The following is a 22,836-nucleotide window of genomic DNA, read 5'->3' as shown; positions in this document are numbered from 1 at the left end:
TGACTTCATCACCAGTTCCCACACCAGCTTGAGCGAGAGGGAGGGGAGGAGGAGGAAGACAAAAACCGCTTAGAGTCAGCAAACACCATTCCTGCTGTCAGTTTAACTACAATGTATAAAGCAGTCAGGCTAAACAATTAAGGGAGTAATAGTTAATACTTCAAGACCTTTTGACCATATGTAGTTGCTTTTACTATTACATACAATCAATTTTGTATTATTACATATTGCATTATTATGTTTAAGATGTTTTAGTGTATTGGGAAGTGGTTTACATGCATAGAAAGGTAAAATATATACTATTTACTAAGAAAAACATTTGACTAGCTGACATTAAATAAGGACTGTAGTTACTTCTTCGAACTTGAATACAAAAAATTCAAGTCAAAGACAGACCTAGGCAACGGAACTCATTTTTAACCTGGGGACTGCCTGGTATACAGTACTGTAAATGCAGTTATGAAATCTATAATAGCTTCCATTCATATGTTTGTGGCAATGTAAATGTGGAATTTCTCTCTTGAACATACAATATTAATAATTGCTACAGGCCAGTGTTTAAAATGAAGATGTGCCAGTATCAAACATTATCAAAGGCTGCTAACCAACAGCTAAAGGCTGGTACAGTCCTATAAAAATTACTGACTCAATTACAAGCTTGTGGTATGTAGAAGCTTTTGTATCTTTAAATAGCTTTTGTACCCAAGTCTGTGAAGGGTGAAATATTTCCTGCTCAGGGGCAACAAATGTAAAATGTTTCTGACATGGGAAATATGAAATAACTGAACTTTATCCTCCCTAACCTTGCATTCTTAGTTTAAAAGATCACAGTTTAAATGCGATGGAGTTTGTGGTGGGAGATGCCATTACAATATGGCTCCATGAACATATTAAAGCTCAGGATTGTTGGGGGTCAGAGATGACATGGAAGAGATCATCTGTGAGGTGCAAAAAAAAGGGATGCAGAGGTGTACATGATGCTGTTTGGGATACAGCAGTTCAGTTACAAGGAGAGAAACATAAAAGTCTGCTGACACTGTTTTGTTTTAATAATTTATTTAACAAAGGGCTTTGAAGCCATCAATATGGTGCATACCTTGACTCATACCTTGAGGAGTGGCTCAGGGCTGAAACATCGGTAATATATCTTTACCTCCTATTGATGCTGTGAGACCAAATGACTTCCTCTATCATCTGTGTTTTGACAGTTACAAGGAGAGACTGGAGAAGCTCGGTCTGTTCTGCCTGGAGCAGAGGAGGTGAAGAGGGGATGTGCTTCAGGCACATAAAATTTGGAGTATAAATCTGGCAGAGGGCAGCAAACGTTTCCCCTTGTCAGTGGTGTTGAAAACAAACAATAGATTGAGAATAAGAAAGAATAAATCCTCATATGCCAGGCTGCTGTTCATCGACTTCAGCTCGGCATTTAATACGATCATGCCATAGAACCTGGTGAAGAAGCTGTTCTCACTGGGACTCAACTCAACTCTCTGAATCTGGATTCTGGACTTCCTAATGAAAATATCACAGTTGGCAGCAGAACATCGAGCATCATTCACACTGAGCAAAGACACACCTCAGGGCTGTGGGGTCAGTCCACTCCTGTTCACCCTATTGACCCACAATGGCATCGCTAGATCCAGCTCGAACAGTGTCCTCAAGTTTGCAGATGACACAACAGTAGCTGGCCTCATCAGCAACAACGATGAGTTACACTACAAAGAAGAGATGGAAAATCTATTGATATGGTGCAAGAATGAGTCTTAATGTGGACAAGATGAAGTAGATGACTATGGACTTCAGGAGGATCATGGTCGACCACCCTCCATTACACATTAAAATAGCTCGGTAGTGGAGAGAGGAGAGGGCACCAAGTTCCTTGGAATCGACTGAAGAAGTGACCTGTCCTGGACACAACATCTCTTCATTTGTAAGCAAGGTATAACAACAACTTCACTTCCTGAGAAGGCAGATAAGACTAATGTCCACTGTCTTGTCAACTTTCTACACGAGCTCTATTGAGAGCATCCTGGCCATCTGCATCTCAGTGTGGTATATAGGTTGCTGTAGTAGTGCATCAGATCGGAGGTCAATCCACAGGACCATAAGAACAGCAAAAAGGATCACTAGAGTCTCCCCCACCCCCTCCTATCAATGGGATTTACTGGGATTGTTTTTTTAAAGAGGCTACGCAAAATTGTTGAGGACCCCTACCACCCCGCACAGCATCTTTCAGCTACCCCTGCCAGGAAGGTGAAAGAGGAGTATCAGAGCCAGCAGGCTGAGAAACAGCTTCAACCCAAGGGCAGTGAGATTCCTGAATTACTGAAAAAACTGATCATATAAACCATCTGTTAATCAACTATTTATTTACAATAATGTTTATTTTAATGTTTGTGTATATGTTCTGTGCATATATTGTTTGTCTATGTGAGTTATATCTGCATGTGTGTTTGCAGTGTGTTACACCGAAGACCGGAGAAGGCTGTTTCATTGGGTTATACTTGTACAATCAAATGATAAATAAACTTGAACTAGAGATTGATGAGTGCTTAGAATGCACTGTACAAGAGAATGGTTGAAACAGCCATTAAGATAGCTTTAGGTGAGGACTTGATGGTTCAGCATTGAAGGGTACAGGCCAAGTGCTAGGTGATGGGACTAGTACGGATGTGGTGGGCTTAATAGCCTCTTTTCATACTGTTTTCTCTATGATTAGATTAGTCACCATTTCGGTGGCTTGGTAATTGCACTATAGCTGGCACTCATGAGGAACTCATGAGGTTTGGGTGAGTTGTATTTATCAGTTTGACTCAGGTTCTGAAGAAAAAGAATTTCATCTGAAACAATCATATACATAGTAAATCCCACCCTATATGCACTTTTTACTTGCTGAATTTCCTGCAAAGGGTGTACAAAGTAGAAACATGGGTATAAAATGTTCCAAGCATTTTCTATCTCCTCAGAACAGAATGTTTGCCCATCAAAATTCCTTGAATTTTTAGATTACCTCTTAAAAATCGGGCTCAGATCTGCACCTGCTGAAGTGTTTGGCCCTATCCCTTTGTTCCTTTGTTCCTTAGTGAGTGGAGCAGGTCATAGCTTTCAAGATATAATGAGAACAGAGTGTGGTGCAACTTGGCCGCAGCTTCCTCTGGCGTGTACTTCAACCGCATGTAAGCAGTTTTAATGTTGATGAATTGTTTCTACAGTTAGCAATAGATCCAGATATTTCTCTGCACAAGATCAAAATAAATTGGTGCTTTATAATCAGCAACTGTATAATATCATAAAAGAAGTCTTCAGGAATCTTTAATCTCTCTGATTCTGCTGTGGTTCATTTTATTGGTCTGTTTGTAAATGCAACAGCAACAATTCCACCTTCCTGTATTCTGTGATTATGGCTGAATGGAAGTTTAAACTGTCAGCATTTCATTTTAAATAGAAACCCTCAATAATATCTGTTCCTCACCACTATGAAAGGGAGGCTTCAGGTGAAGGACATTGTACGCTCATGAAGTTAGTCTCATTGCCAAAGATAAGTGTGTGCTTTGCTCTCAAATAAGAATTTCAATCACAGAGATAAATATTTAACTCTCAGTGGTCTATTTTGAATAATATCTATTTAATTCTAGACATTTATTTAAACAAGGAATACACTATTGTTTTGCCCTCACACACAAAAACACAGCTTTAAATTATCTATATTTGAGCTCTGAAAAACATCACAGCAAATTCCCAGATGTCTGGACGACCACCAGCTTTCATCACTTTACATGTTTTAGTATTTAGTTTGATATTTTCCTTGCCCTTTTTTCAACCATGGGAGACTTGTTCAGAAAGTCAGAAGGCATCGGTTCCATGGAACCTTGGCTATGTAGATTTTGAATTGATTTACCTGTAGAAGGAGAAGAGAGAAGAAGTGGATGGAAAGTATTCTGCTTGGAGGTCAATGACTAATGGATTCTGCAGGAATCTGCTCTGGGACCCCTTCATCCTTGTGATTTTTTTAAATAAATGACCTGGACAAAGATGTAGCAGAATGGATCAGTATGTTTGCAGATAATACGAAGGTTGGAAATGTTGTGGATAGTGTTGAAAGTTGTCGGAGGATATAGGCAGGTTGCAGAGTTGGGATGAAAAGTAGCAGATGGAGTTCAATCTGAATAAGTGTGAGGTGATGTATTTTGGAAGGTCAAACTTGAAGGTTAGTGGTTAGATACTTAACAGTGTGAAAGAACAGAGGGATCTTAGGGTCAAAATCCATACATCTCTCAAAGTTGCCCTGCGATTTGATAGGATAGTAAAGAAGGCCTGTGGTATGTTGGGCTTCATTAGTTCAGGATGTTGAGGTAATGATGCAGCACTATAAATCTCTGTTGAGACCACACTTGGAATATTGTGTTCAGTTTCTGGTCACCTCGTTACAGGAAGGATGTGGAAGCTATGGAATGAGTACAGAGGAGATTTACCAGATGTTGCCTGGATTGAAAAACACATCTTATCAGGGAAGGTTAGCCGAGGTAGGGCTTTTTGCTTTGGAATGAAGAAAGTTGAGAGGTGACAATAGATATCTACAAGATTCTGAGAGCAATAGATAAGATAGAGAGGCAGCACATTTTTCCCCATGGCAGGAATAGCAAACACCAGAGAACATCTGTGAAAAGTGAAAGGGGGGAAGTTTAGAGGAGACATCATTACTACTTTTTATTTTACACAGAGTGTTGTGGGTGCCTGGAATACATTGCCAGGTGTGATGGTGGAGGCTGAAACAATAAGGGCATTTAAGAGATGCTTAGGCAGCACATGAATGAAAGGAAATTTAAGAATTTTGAGGTAGAGAGGGTTTAATTTTGTTTTTGTAGGTATATTTAGGCCGGCACAGCATTGCAGGCCAGAGGGCCTCTACTGTGCTGTTATGTTCTATCTATCTCTAACCCAAAATGATTCATTTTTCTCATTGACTCCCTCTTTCTGATTAGGATAAATCATAAAATAACTGTTTCAGCCATTGACTATTCTTTTAGTCTCTTTTCACAATCCAGTCGAGAGCTCTTCCTTCATTGCTGTGAATTGTTCATATTTAATTGACGGCCCTGCTATTGGACAAAGGTGCTTGCCCTCAAACAGTAACCAGAATTCTACCAGTTTTCTGCAGAGGATCTCCAAGTACAATATCTCAAATTAATTTTCCCCATTACGCATGAACAAATTTAAAATAGTACGTTCTATTATAAATTGACCCGTGATACAACCTCTCTTATCGTATCCTTACCTACTTGATTAGAGCAATCAGTAATCATATTAAGATCACCTATAATAATTGCAATTTCCTTCTTGAAGGCCTTTGACATTTGCCTTTTAATACTTTGCCCTACAGTGAACCAACGCTTCGAGGGCCGTGGGCTATTCCCACTTATGCCTTTTTTCTAAATCTGAGCTGAAATTCCTTGAGCAGCCCACATGTGCAGCAGATATGACTCACAATAGAGTATAAGTTTGAGAATGAGAACTTAACTGACACTTGCATAAGTGCAGGGTACAAATGCATCAAAATTATTTCTTGCTGTTGCCACACAGTTCCACTCATTCCCACATTTTGCAGTTACATGTATTTCCTGCCCATCCATTTCTACGCTATCTAATTACATTTGGAATTCAATTATTTTGAATTGTCCAAATGTCCTTTAATTTTAAACTTTTGATTATTCAGAAGAGTATTTAATCTTTGATTTCTCAACTTTTTCTATATTTTAGTTTGAGGTTTTTTTTTATATATAACTGTGAAATAACGAGGCTTTAGTTCACTTTGACATAATCGTGTATGAACAATTCAGTTGTTCCTTGGCCAAAATACAATGTAATAAGAGCTTTCTTTAATTAATTCTCATGAAGCCAGGTGCTAATGCTTACATTAATGATTGTGTTCTGTCCCACCTAATTCAGTTTTGAAGCGCCAAACTTTTTGCACTTAACACTCTGCCTCCATGTGTTTTTTTTTTAACATAAGTTTTGAAGGATTTGTAATTGTGTCTCTGGGGTAAATGTTGCTCATCTAAGTTATTTGATGAACCAGGTTCATGAGAACTAGTGAGGACAAATTGTAGCCAAGGGGCAATATAAGTAGACAAGACAGATATTTCCAATATCACCAGGACTGCAAAGAGATCAACTGATTGCATTTCTTTTTCCTTGGACTGAAATACTGGGAGAGAGATTGTGAGAACACTTGAAGAAGAGTAGGAGAAGACTGCTTGGGCCTCTGAATTGGCTCGACTGTTTAATGAAATCATGATTGATCTTAGTCGCAAAAAGGCTAAAAAAATGAAACAAATGAAAGGAGCAACATTTTCTTTTAAGTTGACTCATAGTGGATAAGATTTGAGGAAGAGTAGCCTACACAAAGTCTACATTATCTCTCTAGATTTTTGGATATGCCAGTGAGAAATTTTGAGCTGATGTCACTATTAGTTGGGGTGGCACAGTTAGCGTAAACTCTGTTAAGTTTGTTCATTCTCCCCATGTCTGCGTGGGTTTTCCCCAAGGGCTCCAGTTTCTCCCCACCCTTCAAAAAAACGAACCGGATGTGTAGGTCAATCAGGTGTCATTGAGCGGCACAGGCTCATGCTGTTACCATGCTGTATGTATGTATGTTTAAATCAGTGAATTGTCAAATAATAGGTGACTATTGAAAGTCAATGCAAGGGCAGGTTAGGATGAAAGGATACAATGGGTAACTCTGATGTTTAATCCAAACGTACTTTACTCTGAGTACAAATAGGTAATATAGAAGTGCTGTAGTGGGTATGCTCCTTATACAGTGAGTCCGTTTATAGCTTTGATCTGTTTGAAGTTCATTATCTTGGTATGAAATAGAGGTTCATGTTGTACTTCAAAGCTAATACAACCAGACAACCTCTGTCCAGCTCTGTTGAGAATAGCTAGGTCGTGTAATAACATTGTCACCATGCATGTGGATGCAGTTACAAATCTATTGTTAGAATGCCCCTGATGGTCTGAAAGGATTTTGAGACAATATATTACTAACACTGAATAACAAATAAAAATTTCATCACCTTTGGGCAAACTCATACCTCATTCAAGCATTGATTTTCAAGCAATGAAATAATTTTCATTCCCTTCAGTAGTTTTTAAATGACTATAAGAGCATAAATGTCTGATCCTGTCAGAAGAGAACAAGACATTTTAGTTCACACAAAATACAATAGACATGCTATTAGAATGTGTAATTGTCCTAAAGTGTACTATTTCTTTACAATGTGGCCTTGACAGTAAGATGCTGTTTCACTGATTTATTCAGAAGTACTCAGCCCGAAACATTACGTTCACACAAGTCACACCAGATGTTTTCAGAGGTCAAGTTAAATTGATTAAGTGTCCATGTGTTTTGTAGACAGTATGGTAAGAACAATTTCCTTGCAAAGGATGCTCTCCTTGTATGGACTAAAGACAACCCCTTTGATAAAATAACATTCTAAAATAACAACTTAAGGGTCCAGACTGGATAACAGTCTTTAATCATTCGTATGAAGGCATCTTTGGAAAATACCAAAATTTGGAATAGAATCAGAAAAATTGTGGGTGTCACATCAGGAAACATCAAGAAGATTTTGTTGAATGTTTATTTGTTATCTGAATTACTCCTTTTTCATGTCTGCAGGTTACTACATGTACATAGAAACTTCTCGCCCTCGAAAGGAAGGTGAAAAAGCTCGACTACTGAGTCCTATTTTCAGTACCCTGCCCAAAAATCCATATGGATCCACAAACAGCGCTTTCTGTGTCAGCTTCTACTATAACATGTATGGAAAGCACATAGGTAAGTGTGACTTCAATGCTCATCTCTTTACTCAATTTATTGCAAGAACAGGACCAGCAATAAAATTAAAAGCAGTAGCATCCCAATGCAATTTATATAGTCAATCAATATTTCCTTCTGAGTATTTGAAATGTTTCTTTTGATCAATGTAAAACGATTATGCCATGTGACAGGATAGTTTAATGATAGAGGTTGGCATAAAGGCAGTGAAACATGAAAGTTTGCAGACACTGTAATTGTAGTAAAAACACAGAAATTCTGGAGCAATTCAGCCGATCTCTCAGCATCCATGAGAGGAAAAGATATATTACAGATGTCTTGGGCCTGAGCCCTTCTTTGAGAAATAAGCAAAGAACAGGAAGGCGTCAGAATAAAGGCATGACTGGCTGGGGGAGGAATTCAAACCAACAGAAGATGATAATTGGAAATGATAAGAGGAAAGGTGAAAAGAGACAGAGGTGAAAAGGAAATAGAGAGAGATGGGGCTGTGAGAAAGGTGACGGGGAAGAAGAAAGGGTGGGAATGGAGCTTAATGGAAGATGTTAATACCATCCAGTTGAGAGGTGTCCAGACAGAAGATGAAGTGTTGTTCCTCCAATTTGCGGGTGATTTCAGTCTGGCAGTGCAAGAAACCATGGACAGACATGTCAGTTAGTGAATGGGACAGGGTATTGAAATAGGGTAATAGAAGTTTACCCTTACAGATTCACAAATCAAGGCACAAAGATCTGGGATATGGAATAAAGTTTCACTCTTACAAAACTTATGTGAAAAATGTAAGTAAATAAACACAAATATATTTTTCAAATTGTATTTCTTGAAGCTTATGTAGACAGTGCACCGTAAGGAGTTTGTTCGTTCTCCCTGTGTCTGCGAGGGTTTTCTCCCAAGGCTCCAGTTTCCTCCCACCCTTTAAAACGAACTGGGGTGCAGTTACATTTGGGTGGCTTGGAGTCGTGGAGCCGAAGTGCCCTGTTACAGTGCTGTATGTCTAATTTAAATTTCAAAATGTTTTTAAAAATTAAACATTTTCTAGAAATGCAACATCTCCCTAAGATGGGAATCACTTACACGCAGAAAAACGGCCAACGATAACTACTTTCATTATTTTAAATGGTTTTCTTTAAATATTTGGCATGTGGCATACTGCATAACTTTTCTAAAATAAATAGCACTTTGTTAAATGTTCAACATTTTTTCATCAGTTGTATATGTGCTGGGTATTGCAGTCAAAGTGAGTCATTGGTTGAAACCAATTTACCAAAGTTGAAAGGAGCCCTTGACTAAAGAAGTCTGGCAGGGGGACATCACAGTGGAAAATGGTGAGTGGCAGGCAGTGTATTGGGCAAGATGTAGGCATTGAAGAGAGGAATTAGAAGACATCAGTGATCCAGAAGAAGATGATTTGTGATCTACAAAGGAGTTATAGACAGTTCTGAAGTGGAGTTAAAATTTTGGAGGTCTGGAGAAAAGAGAAACGTGCGCTTTTAAAGTGGGCAAAAGGGGAGAAAGGAAATTGGATATCATGTTGGAGAAAAAACTGGAGAAAATAGAACATGAGGCAAGTGAAGTGAAACAAAAAAGCCTGTAGATGCTGTGATTGTCATCAAAACACTGAGTTCTTCCACTCCTCTATCTGCTCCGGAACTCGGGTTCCCCTCCCCCTGCATATCTAGTTTAAGCCCACCAGAGAAGCACTAACAAACCTTCCTGTGAGGATATTAGTCTTCTTGAAGTTCAGACGCAAACTGTCCCATTGGAACTCAGATAGTCTCACAGCATCCATAGGAGGTAAAGATGCACTACTGACATTTAGGGCCTGAGCCCTCCCTCAATGTATGAGTGAAAAATGAAAGTGTCTAAATTAAAGGCTGGGAAAAGAAAGGGAGGAATAATGGAAGGGGGTGGAGTACAGACCACAGATAACCATAATCGGTTATGATGAGGAAAGTTGAAAAATTCTCACTTGGGCAAGAGCAGGTGAGAGGCAAGGAATAATCAGAATTGAAGTCAAAAAGGCCCAATCTATTTGAGCAACAAAAAGGATTTAGCAGGTAGGCACAGGGGAGGGAATTTTAGATATATTTTGTTCATCTAGTTATAGACAGTGGGAATGGCATGGGAATGCTCCTCTTGCAAAATGTGGCTCGTCAGGGAAGTTGCGTGAAGTGTATCCAGCTCCAGCTCTGAACAAGCTGAGTTAAGGAATTGGAGCTGGATGAACTCCAGATCATTCAGGAGGCAGAGGGGGTGATAGACAGGAGTTACAGGGACACTATCACATCAAGGAGGTGGAGGATGGTAGATGTTATCAGTCAAGAGAGGGAAAGGGAACAGGCAGATAATGCAGAGTACCCCTCTGGCCATTGCCCTCAATAACAAGTATCCCATGGGGGCGGGGGCGGGGGGGAAATAACCTACCAGGGATGCCATGGAGATCAGGTCTCTGTAACAGAGAAGGGATGGGAGGGGAAGAGGCGAGCTGTAGTTATGGAGGATTCCATAGTTTGGGAGACAGATAAGAGGTTTTGAGGAAGAGATTGAGTATCATGGATGGTACGTTCCCTCCCTGATGCCAGGTCCGAGATATCTCGGATTGAGTTCATGGCATTCTCAGGAGAGAAGGTGAGCAGCCGATGTCATAGTCCATGAAAAGACCAATGTCGTGGGTAGGAAGGGTGAGAAGGTCCTGCAAGGAGAGTTTAGGGAGTTAGTCACTAGGTTCAAGGACAGGACCTCCAGGGTAGTGATCTGAGGATTGCTACCCATGCCACGTGCTAGTGTTAGAAATAATAGGATAATGCAGCTTAACATGTGGCTAAAGACATGGTGTAGGAGGGAGGGCTTCAGGTTTATGGATCATTGGGCTCTCTTCCAGGGAAGGTGGGACAAGTTCCAATGGGACAGCTTGCATCTGAACTGCAAGAAGACTAATATCCTTACGGGAAGGTTTGTTAGTGCTTCTCTGGTGGGTTTAACTAGATTTGCAGGGGGAGGAGAACCTGAGTTCTGGAGCAGATAGAGGAGTGGAGGGGGAAATATTATATTAAAATTGCAGGCACCATTAAAGATCAATGGCTTGAATGTGGTGGAAATGTTCTCTGGTGCATCTATTTCAATGCAAGGAGTATTGTACGAAAAAGCAGCTGAGCCTAGAGCATGGTTTGGCATGTGGAATTATGATATTGTGGCCATTAGTGCAGGAGGGACAGGACTGGCAGCTCAATGTTCTGGGCTTCTTTTGTTTTAGACATGATAAAATGGGGATGGGGAAGGGGAGGGATGAAAAGGGAGGAATGGCATTGCTCATCAAGGAAAATATCACAGCTGGTCTCAGGCAGGACAGACCAAAGAGCTCATCTACTGAGGCTATATGGCTGGAACTGAGGAATTGGAAAGATATGACCACACTCATGGGGTTGTATTATAAATCACCCAATAGTTGGTGAGAATTGGAGGAGCAAATCTGGAGAGATAGCAGACAGCTGCAGGAAGCACAAGATTGTGATAGTTGGAGATTTTAACTTCCCTCATATTGACTGGGACTCCCATACTGTAAAAGGGCTGTATCGCTTGGAGTTTGCTAAATATGTTCAGGAAAGTTTTCTAAATCAATATATAAATGTACCAACTAGTGAAAGTGCAATACTGGATCGCCTATTAGGGAATAAGACACAATTGGCGACAGAACAATGTGTAGGGGAACGTTTTGGCTCCAGCAATCATAATGCCAATAGTTTCTAGTTAATTATGGAGAAGGATCAGTCTGGGCCTCAGGTTGAAATTCTAAATTGGAGAAAGGCCAATTTTGAGGAAATGAGAAAGGATCTAGAATGCATGGATTATGATAAATTGTTTTCAGGCAAGAATGTGCAAGGACCTTAAAAGATGAAATTTTGAGAGTACAGAATTTGTATGTTCCTGTCAGGATCAAAGCCAAGGTTAGAAGGTATGGGGAACTTTGTTTTTTGAGGGATTTGGGGGAATCTGGTTTGGAAGAAGAGAGAAGTTTAGAACAGGTATAGGCAATGGACCAAATGAGATATTTGAGGAGTATAGAAATGCAAGAAAAACCTCAAAAAATAAATCAGATAGGTTAAAATAAGTTACTTGACAGATGATGTGAAAGAAAATCCCAAAGGTTTCTACAGGTATATTAAGAGCAAAAGGATAGCAAGGGACAGAATTGGTCTCCTTAAAGATCAGAATGGTCGGCCTTGTATGGAGCTAAAGAGATGGGAGAAATCTTAAATGTGTTTTTTTTTCCATCAGGAAAAGGGCACACAGTTGTGGAAAACAAGCAGTGAGGTCATGGAACCTCTACAGATTAAAGAGGAGGAAGTACTTGCAAATAAGTGTGGATAAACCTCAGGGCCTGTCAGGATATTCCCATGGACTCTGAGAGAAACTTGTGCAGGGGCTCTGGCAGAAGTATTTAAAATGTCCTTAGCCACAGATGTGGTGCCGGAGAATTGGAGGGTAGCTCACATTATTCTGTTGCTTATAAAAGGCCCCAAAAATCCCTGGACATTATAGGCCAGTAAGCCTGATGTCAGTAGTAGGTAAATTATTGGAAGGTGTTCTAAGCGATGGAATATACAATTATTTGGATAGCCATGGAGTGATTAAGAATAGTCAACATGGCGTTGTGTGTGGTAGGTTGTATTTAACTAAGAGAGTTTTTTTGAGGACGTTACTAGAAAGTTGATGAAGGAAAGGCTGTGGATGTTGTCTGAATGGACTTTAGTAAGACCTTTGACAAGGTCCCACATGGGAGGTTAGTTAAGAAGATTCAGATGCTAAATATTCATGGTGAAGTAGTGAACTAGATTCGACAATGACTGGATGGGAGAAGCCAGAGAGTAGTGGTGGATGATTCCTTCCTAGACTGTAGGCCTGTGACTAGTGGTGTGCCTCAAGGAATCAGTGCTGGGACATTGTTGTTTGTCATCTATATCAATGATGATCATATAGTAAATTGGATCAGCAAGTTTGCAGAAGTGTTGGGGACAGTGAAGAAGGTTTTCAAAGCTTGCAGAGGGATCTGGACCAACTGTAAAAATGGGATGACAATGCCAGATGGAATTTAATGAAGACAAGTGTGAGGTGTTGCATTTTGAAAGGACAAACCAAGAAAGGACATACATGGTAAATGGTAGGGCACTGAGGAGTGTGGTAGAACAGAGAGATCTGGGACTATGGATACATAATTCCCTGAAGTGGCATCACAGGTAGATAGGGTGGTGTAGAGAATTTTTGGAATTAGAGAAGGAGATAGAGATTTCGGAAAAAGATTTTCAACGGGATGCTACGGAAGCTTAAAAAAAAAGGTTGTTTAACTAATTTGAAATTGCCATATAATTCATTACAAACTTATAAATTTGGGAAGTTATTGCAGAGGACTAAACAGCATCATTATGAGTTTGGTGAAAGAGGCCATAAAGTATTATCATGTCAATTAAAGACTGAACAGGCTCTAGGACAATAAATGCTATTAGATGTGACTTGTTAATTACTTATAAACCTCAGGAAATTAATGATGAATTTCATTTATTTTATGAGAAACTGTGAAGTATTGGAAGATGATGTTAAAATCGATACCTTTTTATCTGAAATGGAAGGAAAAAAGAGAGGTTTTGGCATATGGTGTTCATAAATAAAATTATTGACTACAGGAGTTGGGATGTTATGTTAAAGGTGTATAAAACATTGGTGAGGTCAAATTTGGAATTTCATCTGCAGTTTTGGCCACCTAACTATAGTAATGATATCAATAAGATAGAAAGATGCAGAAAAGATTTACTAGCTGTTGCCCGAACTTCAAGGATTGAAGGATTGAAGATTAAACAGATTAGGACTTTATTCCCTGAAGGGTAGAAAAATGAGAGGAGATTTGATAGTGGTATTTAAAGTTATCAGGGGTATAAACAGAGTAAATGTTGATAATTTTTTTTTACACTGAGTTAGATGAGATACAAACCAGAGGACATGGGTTAAAAGTGAAAGAGGAAAGGTTTAGGGGGAACATGAGGGGGAACTTCTTCACATAGAGAGTGGTGGGGATGTGGGCTGAACTTCCAGCTGAAGTGCTGAATGCAGCTGAATTTAACGTTTAAGAGGAATTTGGACAGGTACATGGATGGGAGAGGTAGGCTATGGATTGAGTGCTGGTCAGTGGGACTAGGCAAAAAAAAAATGTTTCGGCACAGACTAGAAGGGCCAGAGGCCTGTTTCTATACTGTAATGCCTCCATGATTTTGGGTCTAGGAAAGGAGACAGGGAAAAGGGAAGACACAGGGAGAGACAGAGCTAAAGGAAAGGAGAGGGGAAAGATGGTTGGGGTGGGGGGGTTCTAACAGAAACCAGAGAAGTTAATTTTAATGCCACTGGTTGGAGTGTGCCTAGGCAAGTGGAAACAGGACAGGCAAAATGAACAGTGAAGAGAAATGGGAACATTATTATTTTGTGTAGGGAGGGTGGTAAGCTGGATAGAACATATAAATGAAGGAGGCAAATATCAAGAATCAGGTGAGTGGAAGTGAGGAAAGGGGGAAAATATTTGGCTAAAATGTTGGAGAGAAGGGCAGGGAGAGATGGAGAGAAAAGACCATTGTTAAAACTAACATCAGGAACTGAGAGAATTGACTTGACTGATGATGAATGATGTGTGGATTGAATGACCCTTTAAAGGAGGGAAGCTGCTCCAAAGCATTAAAAGTTTATTGTTTCTAACGGTGAAATGTGGACACCTCTGTGGAGATGGTCTGACCTGATTTGGAAGCAGAACGGTGCATGGAGCCATCACTTAGAGGATAGTTCAAAACGCACATTTTTGAGAAAGAAATTCTTCAGTTTAGCAACCTGAACTCTCTTTAGTACCATTAAACTTTCTCTCTATTCTTTATCTTCAGTTCAGTCCCCAACCAGGTGTTATCATACAACTTGCATTAAATTTGTACTGTCCATCCCTATATGGACCAAGCCAGTAAAAGTGCTGAAAGTGAATATGTCAGCCCAAATAAATTGTTCTCTTTCTTCATCTTCACTCCAATCATTAGCTCAGATTCAACATTATTATAATAGATTCAATAAGATAAATAAGCTTTACTGCTCTCCATAACAACCAACTTCCATGTTCATCCTCCTGCACGACTTTTCCTAAGGTCCTTTTTCAGAAAGGGTGGTTGGTTAGGTTTTCACATTGTGCTAAATCTCACAGACATGATATGGCCCCATTTTACTTAATGAGAGAGCATTAATGAGTTGCATCTCAGAGATCTGTACCCAAGCAGTGAATGGATTTGCATCCGGTTGCAGTCCTATCAGTCGAGAAAAGGCCTGAATCATGTGCACATTTCAGTGAAGTTCACAGTGCTGAAAGACTCTGGGTAGTCTTCAGACTTGACAGTGTGTTGTCTTGAGAAGGTTTATTGAAAATTGAATTGTACTCTGCATCGATGATGTCTATCACTTGTGACAGAATATCAACCTTTTCTATCTTTGTACTTCTAACTCATCAGATGCAGTTTAACAAAATTATCTGTGTTTTCAGAAAACCATAACTTAGAACTCCAAAGCAGTTTAAAAAATATTTTTTCCATCTCCATCCTTAGCCTGGGACAAAGTCACATCTTGTAACTAGGACAAGAGCACAAGAATGGGATGGTCTGACACCTGGGTAGCCACTGAAGGCTCACTCCAGAGACTACTCTGCATTTTTATTTATTTGTATCATATTTTTCCAGAATTTTACAATTAACTTGTGAGTTGGGATATCATTTAGCTGACTGGACTAGTGAAGCATCATCATGTTTCAGCCAACTGGCTTTTCAAAAGATTGGCCTTGTGCAAAATACTATGTACTTAGAATATAGTTTTCCTAAGTTCAGTGTTCAAAAGTTCAAATTTATTGTCAGAGAACATACATGATATCACATACAACCCTGAGATTCTACGTTCTGTGGGCCAGGCAGAATTTCTACTTATAGATAGTGCATACTGTACTCATCAAAAAGATATGTATACAAAAGAGCAAAATGTAAACAAAGAATGAAATGTAAACAAAATGACTGTGCAAATTCAGAAAAAATCCAGTAATAAATTATGTGTAAAGAAAGAGTCCTTAAATGAGTCTATGATTGAATCTTTTGGTTAGGAATCAGATGGTGAATGGGTAGCAACTGATCCTGAACCTGGCATCAATACCTCTTTCCTGATGGCAGTGGCAAGAACAGAGCATGTACTGGCTTATGTGAATCCTTGACGACTGCTGCTGCTCTCCAAAGGCAGCGTTCAATATAGATTTTCTTGATAGTGAGAAGAGTTTTGCCTTTGATGTCCTGGGCTGTGACAACTACCGTTTACAGGGTTTTTGCCCAGATTTATTGGTGCCCCTATACCAGGACATGATGCAACTGGTCAGCATACTTCCCACTACGGATTTGTAGAAGTTTTCTAAGGTTTCTGGTGTCGTATCAAATCTCCACAAACTTTTGAGGAAGTAAGAGGTGCTGATTTCCTTTCTTCACCAAGACATTAGAAAGTTGTGTCCAGTTCAAATGATCACAATCCTGTGTGATTGGTTGTTCATAGTTGGAGAAGAATTGAAGGCAAATGCAAGCGATCTAAACAGCACAATTTTGCACTACAACCATGGGACTCTCACATCCTAAAATATTTGAAGTCTAGAATGGATGGAAACAGAATTCCATCATTAAAGATCCAATATTCTTGGACCTCTATTATTTGTGAAATATATTAATTATAGGATGTGAATATGAGATATATGATTAATAAGATAGCATATAATGCAAAATGGTAGTGCGAGGAAAATTGTCTCAGACCACAGCAGTGTATAGCTGAGATCAAATTCTGACAAGAATGATATGTTGTATTTTGCATATCATATTGGGATAGGACAAATGTTAGAGCATTAAGAATTGTTGACGAACACAAAGGTCTTTGAGGTTCAAATCCATTATTAGACCCCAATTGGAGTATTGTGTCTAGTTAGACCACATTCAGTTCTGGTCACCCCATTACAGGAAGGCTGTAGATGCTTTGGAAAGGGCGCAGAGCAGATTTACCAGGATATTGCCTGGATTCAAGAACAGGTCTTAATGAAGCAAGGTTGACTTTTCTTTTGGAGCAACAAAGGGTGAGAGGTGACTTAATAAATGTGTATAAGATTGTGAGATACATAAATAGTGTGATAACAAATATCAGACAATGTCTGTTCAAGGTGAGTGAAGGAAAGTTTAGAGGAGAAGTCAGAGATTATTTTTTTTAGACGGAGATTGGCAGGTGCCTGGAATGCATTGTCAGGGGTGATGGAGTAGGCTGGTCCCAGAGCAACATTCAAAAAATATTAGATAGGCACATGGATGCAAGAAAGACAAAGGATTATAGGTGTGAAGTGGGGAAGGATTAAATTGTTGAGGAGTAGATTGACATAGGTCAGCACATCATCATGGGCTGAAGGGCCTCTACTGTGCTGCAACATTCTATGTTCTATCATTCCTGGAAAGTAGCAATATGTTTAGATAGACCATGGAAGAAGTCATATGGAAAGTTTGCCATCATAGGATTTTCCATCATTGTCCTGTGACCTATGAAGGCAAGTTTCCCTTATGGTGATATGGGATGCATGGGTGCACTTGGATGATTATTTTAGTCATCACACTACAGAGAAGGATGTGGTTTTACTGATCAGAGTGCAGAGCAGATTCATCAAGATGTTGTGCGTAGGGGAAATATTGTTATATGAAGAAATTGTAAAGGCAGAGACACACGAGAGAGTGCAGATGCTGGAGGTTAGAGCAAAAAACAATCTGCTGGAGGAACTCGGCAGGTCGAGCAGCATCAGTGGAAGAAAAAAAATGCCTGACATTTCAAGTCAGAATTCTTGAGAGTGCAGAGGGGAGATATCCAGTATAATGAGGACAAGGTGGGAGGTGTTGGATGGGCATCAGAAGTCAATTGGTAAACTAAGCCTTTAATACCTGCTGAATTATGGGGACTATTTTAGTTGGGTGTGATTCATAGTCATAGATGCGCTCTTTCTTCATTGAATGAAAGTCAAAGTGTAAAGTATATTGCTATGGTGTACAAGTAAGAAAATGTTTATGATACAACCATATTCAACTATGCTGATGAGAAATCCAATTTACCATTGATGCCAGTGGAATTGAGGCCACAGTGTCAGCTCATAGATAGAATCTTCTCGTATCACACTCCACATGTTTTGGCAAATCTATTCTGCTGTTTGAAAGCAAAGCAATTACAGCTTAAGAGAGGGGGATGATTGTTAACAGTTTATGTGACCCATCACTGGGTCCTCGTTTAGAAGCAAAGAAATAGACAAGGTCAACAAGCCCACAATTGTGAACAAAAATATTACCTTCACCTTCTTACATTTATTCTTCTCCCTGTGCAGAATCTGCCTCAGCTTTTCTCAGCCTGCCTTTTCAACATTTGGATCTATCCAGGAACTGAACCCACAACAGCTGTTTTTCTGATAGCAGGCGGACAGAAAAATAAACCCTTTGGGCACAGCACAAGCTGCTGATGTGATTTGAAAGCAGCCCCTCTTCAATCTGAAATAATCTGGCCCTTATGGCTCCACCTCTTGAAAAAAAGAGTTGCTGAATTTCTTTCTCTGTGATTTTGAGGCCAATTATTTCTGTTGAGGTGAAATATAACTTCCTAGTGTAAATAAGGAGAATATCATTTGGTTTCTTGGATAAAGTTATACCTAAAATAGGTAATGATCAGATAAGTATTGCAATCACCCGAAAATGAACACAAAAATGGGATCATTACTAAAATTAGCTGAGACACCACTAATTAAATCACATCTATAGAATTTGCATTACACATGGTTGATGTTTTTACCAGCTGCTTCTCAATAATGAGTGAAGCATTAGAATGAGACATTATGTGTAATGAATTTAAAAAGGGGCCAAAGACAAGTATGATCCAACTTCAGCGAACCAATGACTTCAAAGCATTCCGTTTGTCAGGTAAGTACAAATGGAAATTTCTTCTGATTTAAATTGAAGTAAAATCAGTTTCATTTGCTGAGAATTTTATTCACACAAAAGCTGCCACAGCATTTGGAGAGAGATGACCACCTTCCACCCCAGCCCCACCCCTGATTCCATTTCTGCTAACTTTCTGTTTCTGTTCACCTCAGTCAGCTGTACGTGGTACACCATCAATTACTCGAGAGACTGTTGTTGAGAAACCAATAGGCTTTTATTCAAATGAGAACAATGGCACATCCATACTGCTCAGTTGTCCTGCACTGAGGAGGGGCTGTGAAACAGCCACCTTTATACAGGAGCCTGTGGGGAGGGGCCACATGTACCATCACCCAATAGGTGTTCCTGACCAGACAATTATACACAACAGTGGTTTACCACAGTATGGTTTAGCAATCATGTAAGCCAGACAGAGAGGATTCAGATGGGGGAAAACATTTGGTCAGGTGAGCATTGACATTGACAGGTGCAGCCGTTCTGTTTTTTTGTGCCACAGCAAAAAATATTTGGCTTCTATGCTTAGAGTTTTGCATAGAGTGTTTACAGATAGGATTGTGCTATATTATTCTGCATATGAGTCTGTAGTGGACTGGTCAAGGTTGCCACAAAAAAAATCAATCCAGGTCAGTCAAATGTCAACTCTCAATCATAACCGATGCCATTGACATTACCTACTCCCCAAACTTCACAAAGATGCTCAGTTTGCATTTTGCCAGGATCACTCTGCTCCAGATCTCATAACATGTTTGGATTCAAAATGCTGAATTCCAGAGATGAAGTGACATTGAGGGAGCTTTTGATCAAATCTGATGTGAAGGACCCCTGATAAAATTTGCAGATGGTGGGAATCAGGAGAAAATACTCCAAAGTCGTACCTTGAACAATGGAATGCGATTATGGTTGTTGCAGGTCAATCATCCAAGTTATGGGACATCCATTCTATACCCAGCCATTTTCAGCTGGACATTAATGCTCTTCCATCAAATGACCAGAAATGGCATATCCTCTGATGACTGTATCTTCAATTCCACTCACAACTCCTCAGCAAATCACTAAGTCCATACCTGTATGTAGCAATCCCAGTGAATATTCAGCGCAAATGACATTCACGCTACTAAGGAGCCAGGCAATGACCACTGTTTCATCTTGTATTTGTATGTGTGAGTTCTTAAGACAGCACATGGATGAAGGAAAAGGTTCTTAAAGTTGTTATGAACAGCACATGAGGCAGGCCTTGAGGCTGCAAGTTACCATACAGATCTGCATTCTGTGTGCCCTGCTCTGTGTCTGCCCCCTGGTGGTAGCCAAGTAGAATCAAACAGTAAGACATTACAAGTTGCTTTGCAACCACGATCATTATCATTACATCTCCCTTTCTTAAAACAAAAGTAGCTTACTTTTAACTAATATGTTTTCTTTGTAAAACTCTGCAATTTTAATTTTAATACCAAGAACTGATTTTTTCATTATTATCAACATTGTTAACATTTTTTAAACTTGTTTTGCATGTTCACATTTACATACACTAAAACTTGAAGAGCAAACAGGAATCTTTAAATTTTCTCAGTGAGTTTCTTAGGAGGATTCAATTTCCTAATTGATTGTCCTTGAATCTGAGTTGTTACCTCAGACAATGTCTTCTCAGCTGTGTATTCAGGTTGTTCAACAGTGTCCATCTTTCCATCTACTATGGTTGAAGGTCTCAAAGATTTATTCGCAGAACAGCACCTTCATCTGTCTGAATGGTGTATGATCTTGGTTGGACTTCACTAAGGACAGTTCCATTCTGAGTCCATAAATTTGTTTCATCTTTTAGCCTTACTTGATCACCAGTGTAGAGTTCCGGTAGGTTTTTTATTCCTCTGTCAAAGTAATACTTTTGCTTTTCTTTCTGTTGTTCTTTGAACTTCCTCACTTTCTCCCCCTCTTTTGTTGTTAGGAAGTTTTCCTAAACGGGTAGGTTTGATCTTAGACTACATCCCATAAGAAGCTATGTTGGTGACATACCACACTCAACCAGCATTGTGTTGTATACTAGCATGCTCCGATAAAAGTCTGTTCCACTGTCTTTTGCCTTGTTCATCAGTCTTTTCACTGTCTGTACTGATTTTTCCACTAGACCATTGGACTGTGGAAAACAAGGACTTGACAAGGTGTGTACAAAGTCCCACTCTTTGGCAAAGTGTCAGAACTTTAAGTTAGAAAACTAGGAAGACCTCGCTTGCCAAGAAGTGTCTGGAGAATATGGCTTTCATACCTGTATTACAGCCTCTTCAGTGGTGGTGTTCAGTCTCCACCCCTCTGGATACAGGGAGTAATAGTTTATGACTACAAGATAGTCCTTCCCTTGACATTCGAATAGGTCAGCGCCCAAATTCTGGTAAGGGCTGTATGGTGTTGGGTGTGGCTTTAGTGGTTCTTCAGGATTGCTTGCTTGATATTTCCAGCATATTGTACAGTTGACACTTGATTTGTTATATCATTGTTGATTCTTGGCTAGTACAACACCTTTTGTGCTTTTTTCTTACACTTTCAATTCCAAGATGTCCTCCATGGATCCTTTTTAGCATCTCTTTCCTCAGACTCTTCAACCACTGATAGTTCCACCCTGCAGTTCCAATACTTGGAAATGTCAGGTGAGCAGTCCTGCTTCATGTTGAGTCATCCATCCAAGATATTTTTTTTTCTTAGTTGTCTCAGTGTTTCACCTTTGTTTGTCTCTAACCTTATGAGCTCCATTTTTACATCTGATATGGGCAGTACACTTGTGATCATGTCCACAAAGACGTTCACGTCTTCATCCATTTTGGTGTTTGCTGGCTCTCTCATGTCAACAGCTCGACATAACATTTCTTCTGTGTACATTAGCTTACCCAGAGTGCATACCATTTTCAGTGTATAGCATTGCAGCCTCATCATCATTCTTTGTATTCTAAGTGGACATTCATTTAATGACTTTTGGAACAATGCAATCAAGGGATTATGGTCAGTTTCAACATGAATTGCTTGTCCCGACACAAACTGATGAAATCTTTTACAGGCAGATGTGATCCTGAGCAGCAGCTTTTCAAATTGAGCGTATTGTGTCTCTGTGTCTGTCATTGAGTGTAATGCATATGCAATGGGTTGCCAGTCATAATGTTTTTGCAGAAGAACTGCACCGACCCCACTATGTGATGCATCTGATGATCTCTTGATGGGTCTAGCTGGGTCATAAAACCTCAGAACTGGTTCCTCTGTGAGTAGTTTCTTTAGTTTCCTCCATGACTTTTCATGCCCATGATTCCACTCTCATTCAATGTTCTTTTCTGTTAGTCTTCTCAATGGAGCCATCTTTTCTGAGAGTTTGGATATGAATTTACCCATATAGTTGACCATTCCATCCACCCTCTGTATGTCCTTTTCACATTGTGGTCTTGACATGTTCTCAATGGAGGACACCTTTCTGGGATCTGGTCTGATCCCTTCACTGCCAATAATATCTCCTACAAATGTTAGTTCTGCCACCCCGAGCTGTTTAGATCAAATTCTAAGCTTGTCATTTTTTTTGTCCACAACAACGAGTGAACTCACCCAATCTGTTGGCTCATCTATCATCTGAATCATGTTCAAGCTTTCCCATCTGTCTAACTCTGCCTTTAGTTGCTTTTGAAGTGCAAATGGAACTTTTCTGCACACGTTTATCCATTCTGACCATGTGTTCTCCTTTAAGGCTGCCTAGACCCTAAAATACATCATAGTACTCCTTCATGAGTTCATCATAGACTGTCTCTCCTTTGCTTTCCACAACAAGGACTCTTTTATCAGGTTCGGTTTCTCACAGGCTGTAAAACCTGTAGATCCTTTAGTACATCCTTTAGTACCACGATGAATGCTAGCATGTGCTCTTTGTCCTTGTGTTTCATTTTGACCATGCATTCTCCTTGCACTGGTATATCAGTACCTTCACTTTTG

The 22,836-nt window shown here is 39.6% G+C and overlaps 1 protein-coding gene across 2 annotated transcripts in view; it reads left to right on the top strand.

Annotated features, from left to right (window-relative positions):
- The window catches only part of mdga2a (MAM domain containing glycosylphosphatidylinositol anchor 2a), a 615,537-nt gene that overhangs the window by 558,042 nt on the left and 34,659 nt on the right, over nt 1-22,836 (top strand). For both annotated transcript variants that reach the window (XM_069916370.1, XM_069916371.1), the window contains exon 16: nt 7,682-7,840. In XM_069916370.1, the coding sequence (XP_069772471.1) occupies nt 7,682-7,840 (159 nt within the window). The remainder of the gene's footprint in view (nt 1-7,681; nt 7,841-22,836) is intronic.

This window comes from Narcine bancroftii, chromosome 2 (assembly GCF_036971445.1).
Source record: "Narcine bancroftii isolate sNarBan1 chromosome 2, sNarBan1.hap1, whole genome shotgun sequence".
In the NCBI taxonomy this organism is placed as follows: Eukaryota; Metazoa; Chordata; class Chondrichthyes; order Torpediniformes; family Narcinidae; genus Narcine; species Narcine bancroftii.
The sequence above is the reverse complement of the archived record's forward strand: the minus strand, read 5'-3'. Positions and strand labels throughout refer to the sequence as shown.